The sequence below is a fragment of the Balaenoptera ricei genome, chromosome 10, assembly GCF_028023285.1.
Source record: "Balaenoptera ricei isolate mBalRic1 chromosome 10, mBalRic1.hap2, whole genome shotgun sequence".
Lineage (NCBI taxonomy): Eukaryota > Metazoa > Chordata > Mammalia > Artiodactyla > Balaenopteridae > Balaenoptera > Balaenoptera ricei.
In genome coordinates, this window is record NC_082648.1 from 59,334,527 (window position 1) to 59,355,730 (window position 21,204).

Consider the following 21,204-nt stretch of genomic DNA (forward strand, 5'->3'; position numbering starts at 1 on the left):
GAGGGTGGGTCTTTTTGACACAGTCAGTGGTTTGTGGACCATACTTTGATGAACACTGTTCTGGGCTGGGCACCTCTCTGTACCTGCCCAGCCTGCTCTCTCTGAAGAGCTAATTTAGCATCTCCTATTCTTAGTTAGCCTTACTTTTCACATTTTCTAAGCCATGTATTTGACCTCCAAATTCTTCCATAAGAGTATTTCCATTTAGCTTTCAGATATGGGTGTACATTCTGGAACCACCTGCTCTAGAATTTTTTAGCCGACATATAATTTCATGTTTGTTCAGTTAACCTACATTCATAAGGAATGCATGTGTGTGTGTGCACACATGCATGTTTGCACACAATTAATGAAGTCATGAGGCATGTGAAATAGTGTGTGGTTTATAAATGATTCAGTTATACTTTTTATTCCACAGTGCTTTTCTTTTTTTTCTTTTTCTTTTTCTTTCTTTTTGGCTGTACGGCTTGCAGGATCTTAGTTCCCCAACCAGGGATTAAACCCGGGCCCCGGCTGTGAAAGTGCCAAATCCTAACCACTAGACCACCAGGGAACTCCCCTTTTTTCTTTTTCATTTTTAGTGCTTTTCTGATTATATGTTTATATTGTCAGAAATGTCATTAATATTATAAATCATAGCTGACACAGGGATGTCTTACAGGATTTCAGAAAATGGAGGATTATGGTATAAAATATAATCAAACCTGTGTTCCAGTAGATAATGTTTTAAGAATTCATTTTCTAACCAATAATTTACTTTGGAAAGTATCGAATCCACTAAACCCATTCCAGTATTATATCTTTCAGTACTACCCTCCCTAACCAAGTCAAGTCAAGAAAGAAACTGGAACCAAAAAGTTTCTTCATTTCTCTTTCTTAGGTAATGCCTATCATAGAACCCGGCCCCCAGTGTTTAAATAGACCACGTGTCTTGTGCAATGGTTTTTTTAAATGACTCAGTAAAGGAAGAAAGTGAATTTTGCCTACTCTGCCAACATGATTGAAATGCAATCCTCAAGACACATCACAAAGAACCCACTCAAGAAGTATTCTATTAAAATGTAAATTCATTGTGGTAGGCTGAAAAAGAATACTGTTACAAATCTTGATAAACCCTAAAATGAGATAATGGAAAATAAGTGATAATACATACGTAATCAAATATTCCACATCAAGTGATGATAGTTTTTCCCTTAATAAACTCACTGGAAGTCTTTATGTTAATATACTCAGAATAGCCCACTGGATCCCATCAACTTCCTTCATGAATGCAAAAGTCAAATTTTCTTTCTAAAAGGTAGGCACTAAACAAATATATTTTTTCACATGCTTCTTTTTCTCCTGACTTTTTAAAGAAAGTGATTTCATGCAAGTTTAGGCAGCAAATGACACAGCCTCTAGTGAAGGTTATTTGGGCGATAATGATAATAGAAGTTGGGAAATGCTGCCTTTGCAAATGAAAAAAAAGAAAGGTCAGAACTGTATGAAAAAGTTTCTCCAAGGGAATGCTCATTGTCCTCCATGACCAAACACATTGTGTCTATAAATGCACCGAAGTGAAATTACATCGGTGGCACCAAAAACCAACCCTGAAGCCAAATTGAGACAGAAGGGAACAAGCAAGGACTTACAATGCATTTCTCTGGGAGTATATTGGAAAAACAAAGGTCTGCAGGGCTTCCCAGGTGGCGCAGTGGTTGAGAGTCTGCCTGCCAAGGCAGGGGACACGGGTTCGAGCCCTGGTCTGGGAAGATCCCACATGCCACGGAGCAACTGGGCCCGTGAGCCACAATTACTGAGCCTGCGCGTCTGGAGCTTGTGCTCCGCAGCAGGAGAGGCCGCGATAGTGAGAGGCCCGCGCACCGCGATGAAGATGAAGAGTGGCCCCCACTTGCCGTAACTGGAGAAAGCCCTCGCACAGAAACAAAGACCCAACACAGCCATAAATAAATTAATTAATTATTTAAAAAAAAAAAAAAAAAAGACAAAGGTCTGCAACAGATGGCCTCAGCCCACCAGTCCTCAGGAAAACTACACCCATTCCATTCCCAAAGAAACGTTATACTATTTCTCCAAGAGAGGGGTGCAGAAGTCGGGACATCTCCCTTACCTCCAAATCAGGGGGCTCTAAAGAGAGAAAACTGGGACGCCCTAAAGGGAGGTAGTGTGGTGCAGTGGTTAAGAATCCTCTGCAGTTGGAATCCCAGCTATTCCATTTGCCATTGTAACCTAAGGAAAGTTTCTTAAACCCCTCTGTCCCTCAGTTTCCTCATCTGTAAAAAGGGGGTGATTATAATATTTGCTCATTTGAATTAAATGAGATTTGGATTAATGAGATGCTTGACATATAGTGAATAAATGTTAGCCACATGATGATAGTAATGATGATGATGATGATGATTATATGACATACATTGTTATTTTTGCCCCTCCCCCAAAGGAGAGAGATTCATGAAGGAGCATTTTGGTGCATGGAAAACCATCAGACTTGAACAACCTAGAAAGGAAGGTCTCTATTGACTGATTTTCGAATTCTTTTTTCTAGAACACTGCTTTGAATTCTCATTTATAGCTTTTTTTAAAAAAAATTCTAACAATCTACACTGATCCACTAAATAAAATTGAGAAGGAATCTAGGGAGAATCTGAGTTAGGCTTCACAGAAATTTTAAAGACCGACTAAATGGACAATCATGGTATAACAAAATAAACAGTAATGATTTTTAAGAGCCTAAAGTTTAGCCTTTTAACAATTTTCCTTTCAAAACGATGTGAGCTTTAGAAGTTGCTGGAGTATTGTAAGCTCATTATTTAATCTATGATACTCTTTGGAAAGAATGCAGTCCATGGAAAAAATACTTGAATTTTGATCACAGGTTATTTTCCCCAACGTGAAAGAGTACTTTGCTTCCAAAAATCCATCCATACCAGCTCAAAGTTTCCTAAAGGCAGGAAACATTTCTTTTATCCCACATAAAATCACAACATACCTAATACAAAACTTTACAAACTCAGTGAAAGTTTTTGTTTGACTTTTTCAGAAACACGTAGGTGTGATTCTCCTGGTCAGATCATAGAGTGTCATTCAGTAGAAACGTTTCTTTTAAATCCATTTCTTCCTTCCACCCCCACCAAAACTGAATAGTAAAGAATTCAGGCTGAGTTAACTTGCAAAATTGTAAAATCTGCTTTAATTACATTTGGTTATTCGTTGTTATTCCCTAAAATGTCTAGTATACCTCTTGTGTTGAGTATGCCCATTGCAAAAAAGAGCTCTGATGAATTTTTTGGGTTTCATACCTCACGGCTTCTGCCTCCAAATCTAGAAATTTCTCCGTTCTACGAAGAGCACAGTCATTTGGTGCCTACTCTCACTTTACAAACTAGTTGACCATGATATAGAAAAAGAATTTTTAACAGAAGGAAAGGAAATGTCCAGCACATTATAGGAAATAAACAATAGGAAAACCAGAGGCCCCTTATGAACATTTTCCTAATGCACAATACAGGTCCCCAGGTAAAGACCTGCCACACTCGTCCTTCTTGCTGGCTGGAATGGTGGTTTCATCAAGCTTCCCAGCCATCTCCCCAGTGGGCAGGATCTCTTTTGGGAAAAACACTGCAATGGTGTTTGTAGTCCTGCCTTCTGCTGGGTCCTTTCTTGCTTGTATCTCCAAGAAGAGAATCATAGAGATGTAGAGATCGAAATTATTTTGGAGATTTAACAGATTAGAAAAAATGAAATCCAGAAAAAGAAAGTGATTTACTCAAGTCTAAACATGTAACAAAAAATAGGACTGGAGCCCTATCTAATGGTCTCCATTGCTTCTAAGCCCAACTATTGCTTTGAAGAACTCAGAATTCATAATTTCACAAAACTTTTTAGCTTTATACTATTGTTATTAGTAGAAGTGAAACTATATATGCAGAAGATAAATGTGCAGTGATTCAAGCATTGAGACGATATTTGCATAACATGTGAATTTGTTACATATAACAAAAATAAGCAAATTTACTAAAATTTAAAATGTTTATATATTTTTTTAAATGTTTAACCACTGTGAAAATAGCTTCATCATCTTGAATAAGATGTATCTAAGTGTGTTATTATTAATTAATTTTACCAACATTTTTGAAACTTCACTGTTATCAGGTATAGTCCTAAGTTTAAAGACAGAAGAGAAAAAAATAGCCCTTGTCCCAACTTGCCAACAAATTGGAGAGGCTGACATAAAACAGACAAGTATGATACTGTGTGATTCCATGTGGCAGATTTGGGAGCAAGTCTTTCTGTACGTCTGCATCCCAGGCTCAAGTGAGGACGAGGACAGGGCAGGGACCTCATGGAGAGCTTTATACATCGTACTAAAAAGTTTGTATTTTACCAGAAAATAGTGATAAGGCATTGACAAATTATATGCTATAAAATAATGCAACTCAAATTATACTCTAGAGCTAATGGATTTTTTCCTGCTCCTTAATACTGAACACCTTTGTAAAAACATCTGAGAGTAAAATGTGATGAATCACCAGACTCTAGTTCCAGCTGTAGAGCTGACAGAAATCTCAGTATCCTCATCTGTAGGATGGGGATCAGTATAGGATTGTTGTAGGAAGTACAGGAAGTCAGGCCTGTTAAGCACTTATTACAATGTCTTGCCTAGTAAACACTCAACAACTGTAAGCTGACATCATCTTCATCTTGATCATCATCATGATAAAAGACTGAAATGGAGAAAATGGATTAGAATGCTAAGGGTTAATTTTAACATCTAAGGTTAAGGGCAATTTTCTAATTCTGCTGAGTCTATATTGCTTAGAGTAATAAAGTCCCTTCTGAGAGAACTACTTTGTCAGAGACATGGCTAGAAAAGGGCATCAGTTAGCAAAATGCATTGATCATATACTTTAGAGGAACTTTTCTGTTGATTTTGTTGTCCAAGAAAATGTAAGAAAAGAAAACTGGAGTTTCAGCAGTTGAGAGCAGTATCTGAGGAGAGCTATGTGCTTGATTTGTTAGTTAAAAGTGGAAGAAGAAAATATCATGGTTTATTAGAGATTGGGGATAAAAATTAAGTTTTGTGTTACCTCCCTTTGTTGATTGGCAGGCCCTCAAAGACAGAGTATAACGCTTTAAATTCACTAATAAATTGTAACTAATTGTTTATAAAGTATCTTTATACTGTAATGACTGAAAGTTATTTTTGGCTGTATTTTTGTTATCGGAATACTTTCTGTAATTGCGCCAAATTCAAAACTTGAAATATAGTTTTGGAATTTCAGTTTGGTTAAATTAAAAATTAAGTACGTCAGAATTAGAATTACCATCAGCATAATGCCATCTGTCTATTAAAAAGGACTATATTTCAATATTCTATAGAATAATAGGTTTACTTTCTGTGTTCTGTTTTGTTAGTGCTCCTATATCCCTCCCTGTAAGAGAGAAAATCAGAAGAACTTGGAAAGTGTCATGAATTGGCAACAGTACTGGAAAGATGAGATTGGTTCCCAGCCATTTACTTGCTATTTTAATCAATTTCAAAGGTAAGCCAATATTTACATGTGCATATTAAAGTTGTTTGTAGCCTCTGTAGTTTATTATATTAGTAAATCATAGAGTGGGCTCATTTGGCAAAATATACAACGTGGAGATAGTCTCAACTCTTTCTAACATGTAGTTAGGGAAGCCCCTTCTTATTCTACAGGTTGGGTGGCATGTAAAGAATCTGCCAGCCAAAAAAAAGAGAGAACCTGTATCATAGAGTCTACCCTCTGGATACACTAAGAAAGTGACTTTAGGTAAGAACATTGTATACTAGGAATGTTCCCTGAGAATTATAGATCAATGCACACAAACTGAACAATGTGCAGATTTATCAGCATTTTGGGCTACATCAAATCTTATCTTTCTTTTTCCTTTCTGTTCTGACCAAGTATCCATAAAATGAGTTCACACCATTATAACTTTACTTGTCTTAGAGAGAACTCAAGTTATGCCATATAGCAATGAATACTTCAGTTCCCAACCAGATTAACCATAGTAATTTGTTCATCAAACATTTATTGCGTATTGAGTATTCCCAACTCCTTGCTGTACATCTCCACTTGGGTGTTCCAAAGTTAGGTCAGACTTTCTCTTCCTCCCATAGTTCCCTCTCTTAGTGAATGGCACTATCGTCGCCTCGTTTACAGAGTCCAGAAACTTTGAGTAATTCTTAACTCATTTTCTCCTTTACACTCTATAACCTATATTCACCATCCTGTTGATTTTACCCCTATATTAACTCTTCTCTGCCTTCCCTCTGCCACTGTTTTAGTTCAGATTCATATTATTTCTCAGCCCTATTAACACAATAGTCTTCTAACCAGTCCTTCTACCTCTGCCCCGCACCCACCTCCAAGACATTCTCCACGTTGCTGCCAAGGAGATCTTTCTAAAACATGAGTCTAATCAGGTTACTCCTCATAGTTTTCAGAGTAAAGTCCAAACATCTTGGCATGGCCTATGTATCGGGTATCTGTTGTTGTGTAACAAGCCACCCCAAATCTAGTGGCCTACTGCGACGGTGATTTACTATTTCTTAGATCCTGTGGGTTGGCTGGGAAGTTCATCTGCTGGTTCTTCACATGATGGCTGGACTATCTGCATGGTCCTCGATGGCATGGACCTTCCCTCACATGCCCAGCACTTGGTGCTGGCTCAGCTGAGGCACCTCCGTTCTCCACCTGGCATCTCATCTGCCAGCAGGCTAGATTGCCTTCCTTCCAATATGGCAGCCTCAGGACAGCGTATAAAGAGAGCCAGGCCTTGGCTCTGGAACTCACGTCACATCCCTTTTGATATGTTCTATTGGTCGAAGCAAATCATGAAGCCAGCCAGATTCATGGGGTATTGAAATAGACTCTGCTTCTTGATAGAAGAAGTGGCAACGGTTTTGTGGCCATATTTAATCTAGTTCACAGCATACAGGCCTCCTCAAGTTCTCGCCCCAGACTCCCTCCTCTCCAGCTTCATCTCCATACTCATATTATTTGCAATAGCCATTCTGAACTATAGGAAGTTCCAAGAATATCTTATACTTTTATATCCATCCCTATTTATTTGCTTCTCCTGCTTCTTGACTGCCTTGCTGAAGACTCTCCTCTGATTATCACCTTCTCCGGACTGCTTTCCTTGATCTTCAAGTCTGGTTTATTTGTATATCAGTTAGGATACCATCTGCTGCAGGTCAACAGAAAACTGACTCAAAATAGCATAAACAATTAGGAAATTTATTATTTCACATATCCAAAAATGCACAGGTGGACCAATAGTAGGGTAGTTTGATACAATGACTTGACAGTGTCATCAAGAATGCTGCTCCTTTCTAGATCTCAGTTTTACGTTCCGGTGGCTCCCCTCATGGATACAGTATGGTTGCTGTGGTTCCAGATGGCACAGCAGTGTCCAAAGGCAGAAAGAAACCTATCTCTTCTGGTATATTTTTCTTAAGATTAGGAAACCTTTTCCCAACTTCCCACAGCCAGCCTCCCCTCAGGTGTCCTTGCCTACACCTAAACCAATCACAAGAAAGACCAGTTAGAATCTACCTCTGAGATGGGGATAAGGCAATGTCTCCTAAATCATGTGGAGGAAGGTTGTACGGAAGGGGGCAGAATTTGTGGAACAACCAAAAGTGCCAGCTATAAGGTATATCTCCCATGTTGTGTATAGAGCTCTTTCTCAGAGGTTTGCAATCCTCACTATCGTAACTATACCAGAAGAGCTTTTAAAAAAACGCATCACAGACCAATTAAATTAGAATTTTTGGTGGTTGAACCTAGGCATTAGCATTCTTTTAAACTGATTAAAAAATTGGTTCCAGGGATTCTAATATACGACCAGGATCGAGAGCCACTGCTCTATCCTCTCACCTGTCACCCTCTACTGGAATTGTTTGTATGCCGATCTTCCCAACCAGACTGTCTACTGGTTAATGGTGTGGGCTATATCTTCTTTGGCTTTGGATCCCTAGCACTTCGCACAGTGCCTGGTTCTCAGTTTAAAAATGTTTGGTGAATGAATGTATCAATGAATGCAATGTGTCAGAATAATAAGGCAGGTTCTTTGCTTCCAAGGAATTAGACTTTATTGGGGGAAACAGATGCTTATGCAAATATAAGTATGACTTTATCAGCTAGAAATGAAAGGGAGGAAGACCTTGAAGATAGGGTGGCTGCGATAAAGAAACCAAGCTTGACAATGTAAGGTACATTAGGTAATAGGTTATGTAATAAGGAGTGGTGAATCTGTAAGCTGGAAAGGTAGCTTGGGGTTAGATTTCTAAAGGGTCAAAAATGCCAAACTAAGGAGATGGTCTTTGTCATATGGGCAATGAAAATTTGTGAAAAGTTTTTTTTTTTTTTTTTTTTTTGAACCAAAGACTGACATGAGTAGATCTCTGATTTAGAAAGTAATTGGTGTGAGAGTTGAATGTGTATTGGAGAGGAGAGATGGGCTAAAGGCAGGAGCTCCAACTCAGAGATGGGAGGAAGTAAGGAGAGTACTGAGTGAAAAACATAACATTTTGAGTGGATACCATGGGCCAACCTTTGTGAATAACATTTTGGTTAGATCACCAAATTTCTTATAACAGTTCTAAATTCTGAAACCAAGACACTTGACAAGTGAGAAAACTGAGTCTTAAAGACTCCATCTGAAGTCTTTAAGTGAAAAAACCCAGAATCCAGCTAGTCTGATTCCCAAAGCTCCTTCTATTAACCATCTTCTTGTCCCGTTAAAGCAGTTTGAGGGCCTAGACGAGAGTAGAGGTAATGGAAGTAGCTCACGGAGGGGTACATCAGAAAGACATTTGGAGTTACAATCACCAGAACTTGATGACCACGTGATGAGGAAAAGGGAGGTACCACATTTGACTGAGTGTGAGGAGAGTCTAGCTCTGAGTGTTGAATTTGAGGGTCTCGTAAGATATCCAAAAGAAAGAGGTAGAAGTACAAGCTTTTAGTTCAGGAGCAAGAGGTCAGGGTCAGTGTTACACGAATCTGGGAATCACTGGCACACAAGCTGTAGCTGAGCAAGGAGAAAGAATGCATAATGTATACTGGAGTGAGGAGAGAAATGTTGAGAGAATCGTGGGATCCTCTGTGTTGACGGTATGAGGGGAAGAGATGGAGAAAGAGTGGCCAGATGTTGAGAGGAAAGTGAAAAGACTTGGAAGGGGGAGTGTTTTAAGGGGAAAGCTGTAATCAAGACAGACTACTGAGAAGTCATCAGCTGTGGCAATTAGGAGCGTGTGAGTGATCTTTGTGAACACGGTTTAGGTACTGTCTTAAAGCACAGGGTTTGAAATCATTTTGTATTAGCCTGAGGTGAGACTGTGAAGGCTTTACGAAGTGCAGGCTCCTTTTTCAAGAAGTTTGCCGTGACTGGAAAAAGAATTTGGGGGAGGAGATGAGTAACTGAGAGGGAAACAGGAATGGATACAGAGAAATGAGACAGGTATGGACTAAAACTGCTGAGGAAGAAGGAAACATTGACTACAGAGAGTAAATAAGGCAAAAAGGGAACACGCCCTGAAGAAAACAAGGTAAGATGAAATAAAAAGGTTAAGTGGGGACGTGTTTTTCTGTGAGGTGGGAGCACAGCAACAGGAAATGGGCACCAGCAGTCCGGACAGTTTGATGCTGAACCCACCACTGTCTGAACCAGGTGAGCCTTTACGCTTCCAAGCGCTGGACCAGAAGCTGGTTTCCGAGCATCCACGACCTTAGCTTGCGGGTGGAAGCAGACAGGTGCCCCCTCCCACGGGCTGTCCTGCCCAGCTGCTGGTCATCTTCTTAACTTCCCCTCACTCGCCACTCAGGCACCGAGTTTTCTAAAGGCTGGCAACCCCATTTGGCCTCCTCTTAGGGCGTGAACTCTGGCTTACCTTCAGAGCCCAACCAAGCAGGACCATTCCCTGGAATAGTGAGAACTCTCTGCAAAGAGCTCACCCTGCATGATGCATCAATTGTATTAACTTTAGTAGCAGCACTTTGAAGCCCACCGTTCCTCCTTCAGAACGGATACCCATTCCTTATCCATCATCTGGCGGTCCCATTTTCAGACTGTCGGGGTGTAGATAGAAGTGGGGGTGGCCTGTCACAACTCAGAAGCACTCAAGACATAATTTTTAAGTGACTTTGGGAAAACAGAACTTTGGAGTTTTGGCTCTTTTACTGTGACATTTGCAAGAGGAAACAAGAATGCTGGTTGTAGGTGTGAAAAATGGCAGCTCCTTGGTGCCATCTACTCTTAGTACACTTTTTACTACTGCTAAATATGAAATAAAAATAGACTTACTGTAGAGACTCCCAGATGCTCTTGATCAGATGAACTTTATATTTAAAGTAACCTTTAGATTTCACTCAAATTCGGGAAATTAGGGAGAAGAGGTACCAAGAAGTTTCCATTTTCAAGAAAAGGGTGTTATTTTAAAAGTCTAAGACAAAGATGATTGAAGTCTTAGCTTTCCATTGTTGAAGGCTTATCTAGGTGAGATGTACTCAGGAATAGAATCTGCGGCGGCCAGAGCAGCCGCCAGCAGCCATGCCTGCCATGGCAGGACAGTCCCTATGCAGTCGCCCCCTCCTTCTGCACCCAAGAAGGACAAGGAGCACCAAGGAGGTGCTGCTGGGGTGACTTCACGCCCAGGGCTCAGTGGGAGCTGTCCCGGGCTGCCTCCATTCATGATCTTCCTCTACACCCTTTCAGCTCGTTGTCTCCTTCAACCTCAAGGCTCACAATCTCCATACAATGTGTAGATTTTTATTTTACACTTTTTGCTAAGGTCACACTTTAGGTAAGGTCACACTTACCCTCCCTATACCATTTTTTTCTCTCAGCCTTTTCTTGGCTTATCCTTTCTCAGCAAAACCTGAGTGATGCCCCCTTACCAAGTTTGTTTTGAAAGCCCCATTCCATTGCTAGAAAGTGTCTCTAGTCTCAGTCTGTCCATACAATTCTCCTCCCTCATCTTTGCCTTCACCAGCTTCCCCTTGAAGAGGGCGTGTCCCTGGAAAATGGTTACTCATTCCTTAATTCCCTTTGGATCCAAGGACAAGAAAGAGTGATCGATCTTTATTTTTTGAACTTTTCCTCTTATGGAGAGCGTCGTCTCTTTCTATACGGGTCTGCTTTTTAATACTTTATTTTATCGTCCTGAGTGGATAATAGTTCACAGAGGGCACAGAGCAGGCTTACACACACACACACACACACACACACACACACACACACACACCCCGTCAAATGAACCAATTCAATCACACCACCTGTGAGGTCTTGAATTCATTCCCTTGGTTGAGGCCCTCACTGTTTCTCATCTAGATAGTTGAAGTGACCCTCAACTGGTCTTTTAGGCTTGGCCTTTCTCTCATCCATCACCTACACTACACTAGGTTTTGTTGTACTTTATTTAAGTCTATATTTGATTTTGTCACAATCCTTGATTACATTTTTCTGCCTTCTTATTGTTCATTGGATAAAGACTATGCCCTTCCAATTCTAGGTTCAACTTCTGCTGTTTAATCATGTGTCCATCAGGTGAAAAAAAAAGAAACAAACCAGACGTGATCCATGCCTTCATGGAGCTTACAGTCTGTCATCATACCATTAGACAGATAATTACAAAGTGGGGTAAATGCTATGAAGGAAAAGCCAGGGGTGCTGCTATGAGATATTATGACAAGGTGGGGAATTTTGAAGGCCTGTATGAGTAAATCATAATTAGGTAGAGACCAGAAGATGGTCAAGAGTTAGCTAGGTGAAAAGTGAGGGGAACAGTATTTCAGAATGAGACACCACCATGTGCAAATGTTCTGAGACAAGAAAGAGGTTGGTGAGTTTTAGGAACTGAAAGGCCCACGTGATGGAGGAGCTGTAAGAGAGAAGGAGAGTGGTGAGTGTTGGCTCTGGAGAGAGTAGGCAGGGTTTACATTTCTCTTAAACTCAGTGAGCAGCCAGTGATGGGGAGTGGTGACATGACCTGATTTAAACGTTTTCAGTTTTATATCAGCTGCTCCAGTCACCTCAGATTACTCTGTGTTTCTCATGCATATCCATGCCTTTGCCCTGTCTCCTCTTCCTTCACCTTTTCCCACTTCTAGGAATTAGCACACTATGGTGGTTCTAGAAGGAATGCTGGAACTAGCCACTTTCTAGCATGGGTAGTCTTGGGTATGTTACTCTGACCTACCTGTGCCTCCGTTCCCTTTGTAGAGGGAGAAATAATAAGGTTATTGTGACATTATCAATGAGATGACATGTGCCTACCCATACTAATTCCTATAAAAGTTTTTGCTATTATTATTTTTATTACACTTTTTTTTAACATCTTTATTGGAGTATAATTGCTGTACATTGTTGTGTTAGTTTCTGCTGTATAACAAAGTCAATCAGCTATACATATACATATATCCCCATACCCCTCCCTCTTGCATCTCCCTCCCACCCTCCCTATCCCAACCCTCTAGGTAGTCACAAAGCACCAAGCTGATCTCCCTTTGCTATGCAGCTGCTTCCCACTAGCTATCTATTTTACATTTGGTAGTGTATATATGTCCATGCCACTCTCTCACTTCGTCCCAGCTTACCCTTCCCCCTCCCCCTGTCCTCAAGTCCATTCTCTATGTCAGCGTCTTTATTTCTGTCCTACCCCTAGGTTCATCAAACCATTTTTTCTTTTTTTTTCTTAATTCCATATGTATGTGTTAGCATATGGTATTTGTTTTTCTCTTTCTGACTTGCTTCACTCTGTATGACAGACTCTAGGTCCATCCACCTCACTACAAATAACTCAGTTTTGTTTCTTTTTATGGCTGAGTAATATTCCATTGTATATAGATGCCACATCTTCTTTATCCATTCATCTGTCGATGGACACTTAGGTTACTTCCATGTCCTGGCTATTGTAAATAGTGCTGCAATGAACATTGTGGTACATGACTCTTTTTTTTTTTTTAATTTATTTATTAATTGAGTGATTTTTGGGTGTGTTGGGTCTTCGTTTCTGTGCGAGGGCTTTCTCTAGTTGTGGCGAGCGGGGGCCACTCTTCATCGCGGTGCGCGGGCCTCTCACATATCGCGGCCTCTCTTGTTGCGGAGCACGGGCTCCAGACGCGCAGGCTCAGTAGTTGTGGCTCACGGGCCTAGTTGCTCCGTGGCATGTGGGACCTTCCCGGACCAGGGCTCGAACCCGTGTCCCCTGCATCGGCAGGCGGACTCTCAACCGCTGCGCCACCAGGGAAGCCCATGACTCTTTTTGAATTATGGTTTTCTCAGGGTATATGTCCAGTAGTGGGATTGCTGGGTCATATGGTAGTTCTGTTTTTAGTTTTTTAAGGAACCTCCATACTGTTCTCCATAGTGGCTGTATCAATTTACATTCCCACCAACAGTGCAAGAGTGTTCCCTTTTCTCTATACCCTCTCCAGCATTTATTGTTTGTAGATTTTTTGATGATGGCCATTCTGACTGGTGTGAGGTGATACCTCACTGTAGTTTTGATTTGCAGTTCTCTAAGGATTAGTGATGTTGAGCATCCTTTCATGTGTTTGTTGGCAATCTGTATATCTTCTTGAGAGAAATGTCTATTTTGGTGTTCTACCCATGTTTGGATTGGGTTGTTTGTTTTTTTGATATTGAGCTGCATGAGCGGCTTGTATATTTTGGAGATTAATCCTTTGTCAGTTGCTTCATTTGCAAATATTTTCTCGAATTCTGAGGGTTGTCTTTTCATCTTATGTTTTCCTTTGCTGTGCAAAAGCTTTTAAGTTTCATTGGGTCCCATTTGTTTATTTTTGTTTTTATTTCCATTTCTCTAGGAGATGGGTCAAAAAGGATCTTGCTGTGATTTATGTCATAGAGCGTTCTGCCTATGTTTTCCTCTAAGAGTTTTATAGTGTCTGGCCTTACATTTAAGTCTTTAATCCATTTTGAGTTTATTTTTGTGTATGGTGTTAGGGAGTATTCTAATTTCATTCTTTTCCACGTAGCTGTCCCATTTTCCCAGCACCACTTATTGAAGAGGCTGTCTTTTCTCCATTGTGTATTCTTGCCTCCTTTATCCAAGGTAGGGTGACCATATGTGCGTGAGTTTATCTCTGGGCTTTCTATCCTGTTCCATTGATCTGTATTTCTGTTTTTCTGCCAGTACCATACTGTCTGGATTACTGTAGCTTTGTAGTATAGTCTGAAGTCTGGGAGCCTGATTCCTCCAGCTCCATTTTTCTTTCTCAAGATTGCTTTGGCTATTCAGGGTCTTTTGTGTTTCCATACAAATTGTGAAATTTTTTGTTCTAGTTCTGTGAAAAATGCCATTGGTAGTTTGATAGGGATTGCATTGAATCTGTAGATTGCTTTGGGTAGTAGAGTCATTTTCCCAATGTTGATTCTTCCAATCCAAGAACATGGTATATCTCTCCATCTGTTTGTATCATCTTTAATTTCTTTCATCAGTGTCTTATAGTTTTCTTCATGCAGATCTTTTGTCTCCTTAGGTAGGTTTATTCCTAGGTATTTTATTCTTTTTGTTGCAGTGGTAAATGGGAGTGTTTCCTTAATTTCTTTTTCAGATTTTTCATCATTAGTGTATAGGAATGCAAGACATTTCTGTGCATTAATTTTGTATCCTGCTACTTTACCAAATTCATTGATTAGCTCTAGTAGTTTTCTGGTAGCATCTTTAGGCTTCTCTATGTATAGTATCATGTCATCTGCAAACAGTGACAGCTTTACTTCTTCTTTTCCAATTTGTATTCCTTTTATTTCTTGTTATTCTCTGATTGCTGTGGCTAAAACTTCCAAAACCATGTTGAATAATAGGGGTGAGTGTGGGCAACTTTGTCTTGTTCCTGATCTTAGTGGAAATGGTTTCAGTTTTTCACCATTGAGAACGATGTTGGCTGTGCGTTTGTCATATATGGCCTTTATTATGTTGAGGTAAGTTCCCTCTATGCCTACTTTCTGGAGAGTTGTTATCATAAATGGGTGTTGAATTTTGTCAAAAGCTTTTTCTGCATCTATTGAGATGATCATATGGTTTTTATCCTTCAATTTGTTAATGTGGTGTATCACATTGATTGATTTGCGTATATTGGAAACTCCTTGCATTCCTGGGATAAATCCCACTTGATCATGGTGTATGATCCTATTAATGTGCTGTTGGATTCTGTTTGCTAGTATTTTGTTGAGGAGTTTTGCATCTATGTTCATCAGTGATATTGGCCTATAGTTTTCTTTCTTTGTGACATCTTTGTCTGGTTTTGGTATCAGGGCGATGGTGGCCTCATAGAATGAGTTTGGGAGTGTTCCTGCCTCTGCTATATTTTGGAAGAGTTTGAGAAGGATAGGTGTTAGCTCTTCTCTAAATGTTTGATAGAATACGCCTGTGAAGCCATCTGGTCCTGGGCTTTTGTTTGTTGGAAGATTTTTAATCACAGTCTCAATTTCAGTGCTTGTGATTGGTCTGTTTATATTTTCTATTTCTTCCTGGTTCAGTCTCTGAAGGTTGTGCATTTCTAAGAATTTGTCCATTTCTTCCAGGTTGTCCATTTTATTGGCATATAGTTGCTTGTAGTAATCACTCATGACCCTTTGTATTTCTGCTGTGTCAGTTGTTACTTCTCCTTTTTCATTTCTAATTCTGTTGATTTGAGTCTTCTCCCTGTTCTTCTTTATGAGTCTGGTTAATGGTTTATCAATTTTGCTTATCTTCTCAAAGAACCAGCTTTTAGTTTTATTGATGTTTGCTATCGTTTCCTTCATTTCTTTTTCATTTATTTCTGATCTGATCTTTATGATTTCTTTCCTTCTGCTAACTTTGGGGTTTTTTTGTTCTTTCTCTAATTTCTTTATGTGTAAGGTTAGGTTGTTTATTTGAGATGTTTCTTGTTTCTTGAGGTAGGATTGTATTGCTATAAACTTCCCTCTTAGAGCTGCTTTTGCTGCATTCCATAGGTTTTGGGTTGTCGTGTTTTCATTGTCATTTGTTTCCAAGTATTTTTTGATTTCCTCTTTGATTTCTTCAGTGACCTCTTGGTTATTTAGTAGCATATTGTTTAGCCTACATGTGTTTGTATATTTTACAGTTTTTTTCCTGTAATTGATATCTAGGTTCATAGCGTTGTGGTCGGAAAAGATACTTGATACGATTTCAATTTTCTTAAATTTACCAAAGCTTGATTTGTGACCCAAGATATGATCTATCCTGGAGAACGTTCCATGAGCACTTGAGAAAAAAGTGTATTCTGTTGTTTTTGGATGGAATGTCCTATAAATATCAATTAAATCCATCTTGTTTAATGTGTCATTTAAAGCTTGTGTTTCCTTATTTGCTTTCATTTTGGTTGATCTATCCATTGGTGAAAGTGGGGTGTTAAAGTCCCCTACTATGATTGTGTTACTGTCGATTTCCCCTTTTATGGCTGTTAGCATTTGCCTTATGTATTGAGGTGCTCATATGTTGGGTGCATAAGTATTTACAATTGTTATATCTTTTTCTTGGATTGATCTCTTGATCATTATGTAGTGTCCTTCTTTGTCTCTTGTAATAGTCTTTATTTTAAAGTCTATTTTGTCTGATATGAGAATTGCTGTTCCACCTTTCTTTTGATTTCCATTTGCATGGAATATCTTTTCCATCCCCTCATTTTCAGTCTGTATGTGTCCCTAGGTCTGAAGTGGGTCTCTTGTAGACAGCATATATACGGGTCTTGTTTTTGTGTCCATTCAGCCAGTCTATGTCTTTTGGTTGGAGCATTTATTCCATTTACATTTAAGGTAATTATCAATATGTATGTTCCTATTACCATTTTCTTAGTTGTTTTGGGTTTGTTATTGTAGGTCTTTTCCTTCTCTTGTGTTTCCTGCCTAGAGAAGTTCCTTTAGCGTTTGTTGTAAAGCTGGTTTCCTTGTGCTGAATTCTCTTAGCTTTAGCTTGTCTGTAAAGGTTTTAATTTCTCCGTCAAATCTGAATGAGATCCTTGCTGGGTAGAGTAATCTTGGTTGTAGGTTTTTTCCTTTCATCACTTTAAATATGTCCTGCCACTCCCTTCTGGCTTGCAGAGGTTCTGCTGAAAGATCAGCTGTTAACCTTATGGGGATTCCCTTGTATGTTATTTGTTGCTTTTCCCTTGCTGCTTTCAATATTTTTTCTTTGTATTTAATTTTTGATAGTTTGATTAATATGTGTCTTGACGTGTTTCTTCTTGGATTTATCCTGTATGGGACTCTCTGTGCTTCCTGGACTTGATTGACTATTTCCTTTCCCATGTTAGGGCAGTTTTCCACTATAATCTCGTCAAATATTTTCTCAGTCCCTTTCTTTTTCTCTTCTTCTTCTGGGACCCCTATAATTCTAATGTTGGTGCATTTAATGTTGTCCCAGAGGCCTCTGAGACTGTCCTCAATTCTTTTCATTCTTTTTTCTTTATTCTGTTCTGTGGTAGTTATTTCCACAGTTTTATCTTCCAGGTCACTTATTCGTTCTTCTGCCTCAGTTATTCTGCTATTGATTCCTTCTAGAGAATTTTTAATTTCATTTATTGTGTTTTTCATCATTGTATGTTTGCTCTTTAGTGCTTCTAGGTCCTTGTTAAGCATTTCTTGTATTTTCTCCATTCTATTTCCAAGATTTTGGATCATCTTTACTATCATTACTCTGAATTCTTTTTCAGGTAGACTGCCTATTTCCTCTTCATTTGTTTGTCCTGGTGAGTTTTTACCTTGCTTCTTCATCTGTTATGTATTTTTCTCTTTCTCATTTTGCTTAACTTACTGTGTTTGGGGTCTCCTTTTCACAGGCAGCACGTTTGTAGTTCCTGTTGTTTTTGTTGTCTGCCCCCAGTGGGTAAGGTTGGTTCAGTGGGTTGTGTAGGCTTCCTGGTGGAGGGGACTGGTGCCTGTGTTCTGGTGTTTGAGGCTGGATCTTGTCTTTCTGTTGGGCAGGACCATGTCCGGTGGTGTGTTTTGGGGTGTCTGTGAACTTATTATGATTTTTGGCAGCCTCTCTGCTAATGGGTGGGGTTGTGTTCCTGTCTTGCTGGTTGTTTGGCACGAGGTGTCCAGCACTGGAGCTTGCTGGTCGTTGAGTGGATCTGGGTCTTAGCGTTGAGATGGAGATCTCTGGGAGAGCTCTTACTGATTGATATTATGTGGGGCTGGGAGGTCTCTGGTGGTCCAATGTCCTGAACTCGGCTCTCCCACCTCAGAGGCTCAGGCCTGACAGCTGGCCAGAGCACCAAGACCCTGTCAGCCACACGGCCAGGTACATGGGGAATTTCTTGCCTTTTTGGGAAGTCTGAGGTCTTCTGCCAGCGTTCAGTAGGTGTTCTGTAGGAGTTGTTCCACATGTAGATGTATTTTTGATGTATTTGTGGGGAGGAAGGTGATCTCCACATATTACTCCTCCGTCATCTTGAAGGTCTGTCTAGGAGTAATTTTAATAGTAAGACTTGTAAAGCATCTGTAGGTTGAACTCTTACATGAAGATGAGCAAGAGGTCCTGATATCACAGCTTCTGATGTCAATGGAGATCCCTTCCATGTCTCCCTTGATCTATTCCAAACCACATAGCTGGCAAGATGTCTTTCCGATTCAGTTTCCCCTTGATGAATGGATTATTTCACTGGAAAAAATGAGTTGTTGTGATCCTGCTTGCCTGATGCCAGCAGAGTGTCTCGCTCAACCCTGGCCCCGGCGGCTGAGGAAGGAGGGACGGGGACGCGCACCGGAGACATAGGTGGGCTCCACGCAGAGTGGCGGGCTCTGGGCTCCGGGCTCCGGGGTGGAGGCGGGGACGGGGGCGGCAGCAGCACCTTCTCCACTCAGGCGTCTGCCTATTTTTATTACTGTCAATAAGATTTGCCTCAAAGACCACTGTGTAACTTTCTCTCACCTTTTCAGGTATAATCAGTCACTTCCTCTTCTGAGCTCCTACAGGGCTAGGGTTGATTTTATCACACTGTTATAGAGTTGGTTGAATATGTATCTTTCTCCTTTTATAGATTATGAATTCCTTAATGCAGCAACCATGTGGCAGTAGGCATCTGTGTTTACATCTACCACTTACTAACTATGTGACCTAGGGGAAATTGTGGAACTTCTTGCTCTTGGTTTCCTCATCTATACAATGAGGATAACGTTATCTGTCTTAACGGTTTTGTTTGTTTGTTTGTTTTGTTTTGGAAAGGAGCATATCTGCACAAGAGTGAGTACTTAGTAAATGTATGTGCTTTTCTTTCCTTGCTCTGTAAATTTCTAACAACTGGGGTAGAAAAACTAATCAGTGAATAGCCCGGTTATTCACTGATTGGAGGCTGAGTGAGTGAATAAATAATAGAGATTTGATTGATGAGTAAAGCAGTGGAACACACAAAAATAACAAAAAAGAATGGATTCTATTGTGGAATAAAATAAATACATTGTACTTCTGATACTGAACAGTTATATCCTAATTTTTAAGTTCCCTCAGAGTATGTGGGTCCTATAGTATATATTTTCAACTTAAATTTGCCCTTAGCATTTTAGAGAAAGGTGAACATAATGGTCCCAGCTAAAGTTGAGTAGAATGCTCTTTAGAACACAGTTTGAAAGCCATTAAAATAGAAGGTTAAAAGCAGTCAATCAGAAAAGGAATGCTCACTTACTTAGGGCTTAGTTTTCATATCTACAAAATTTGATAGATTGATAGATTAAATGATCTCTAAGAGTCCTCTAAGTTCTCAAGTTTTACGATTTTGTGATTCCCTGATTCTGAAGGTTTGTACAATTACAACAGCTTAAGACGCTAGATCAAATCCTAATGGTGAGAGAGAAAGAATATTAGCAAAGAACCAAATGGTTAACAGTCTGGAGCCATTTAGTGGAGGAGCAGACAGTCCTCCTACCTCAACAGTAACTGAGTTTCATAATGATGACACTGAGTCATCAAAAAAGTTAAATTTGGTTCAATATACTCTCCTTAAAAGGCAAGGAAATGTGTAATGCATTTTTAGAAAGATGTTACCAATTATATTTTAATATTTGTATTAGTTTTTATTCAACTTGAAAGGTTAAACTTCAATTATTTGGAAAATCCACTTATGTGAATACCTAGCTCCTCTCCTTGAAATAAACAATACTGTTTTAGGGGCTGCAAAAGCTTCCTGCCACAAATAGATTATCAGTCTTCTATCATGTGTTACCCTTTTCAGTGTCCTAGATTTCATCCATAAAATTACCACCATTTCAGTCATTTACTCTTTTGTTTATTCAACAAGCATTTATTAATCACCTGCCTTATACCAAACAACAGTGATCAAAGATCAAAGATAATAAGACTTGGTTACTGTCTTCAAGGAACTCACTGACTACTATGAAAGACCAACATGTAAATAAACAATTGGAATGTAACTTAGTAAGTGCCATAATTACACACACACACACACACACACACACACACACACACACACACACAGTATAGTGCCTGGACCTACTTGAATGGAGATAAGGAGTAGAGAGAGAAAAGCCTTCATAGAGAAAAGTTTGAGCTGTTGTTGTTGTTTTGTTTTTTTTTTTTAATGAGTAGGAATTTCCCAGGTAAATGAAGGCTAGGGAAAGGGATTTCAGGGAAAATAAGACATTAAGATTTGGAATGTCATAGGCAACTGAAAGAAATGTAAGGAGCTACATATTCTTGGAGAGTGCATTTAGGAGAAAAGGGATAGATGAACCGGCAGAGGTTGAGTGAGATAATGCTGTGCTCTTATGGCATGCTGAGGTTTTAGACTTTATTCAGTGTGCACTGGAGGAGCAAGTCACATTTGTACTTGAGGGAGACCAGTCTTGTGGCTGCATGGAAGACAGACTGGATATAAGCCAAAAATGGAGGAAGGTTAAACAAATTGAAAAGTATCACATCAGTCTAAACAAGGGATGAAAAGAGCTTGGGCAAAGGCAGAATTAGTGGAGAAGGGAAGGAGGGAATGGACATGAGATTGTACAGAAGTGAGATTAAGCATGTAAGTGAGGTTGTACTTACATGTCTCTGAATACATTTATAACCAATACAGTGAAAAATGATTGGTCAATTGTAATTGATTTTGGCTATGTCTTTGCATTTGTTTTCGACTTGTGAAGCTCTAAAACCAGATTTCTTTTAATATATTTATAGGTTGAATTTAATTG

At 39.6% G+C, this 21,204-nt stretch overlaps 1 protein-coding gene across 1 annotated transcript in view; it reads left to right on the forward strand.

Moving 5' to 3' along the window:
* The window catches only part of KCNMB4 (potassium calcium-activated channel subfamily M regulatory beta subunit 4), a 68,787-nt gene that overhangs the window by 22,150 nt on the left and 25,433 nt on the right, over nucleotides 1–21,204 (forward strand). The window contains exon 2 of the mRNA XM_059934693.1: nucleotides 5,416–5,543. Within this exon, the coding sequence (XP_059790676.1) occupies nucleotides 5,416–5,543 (128 nt within the window). The remainder of the gene's footprint in view (nucleotides 1–5,415; nucleotides 5,544–21,204) is intronic.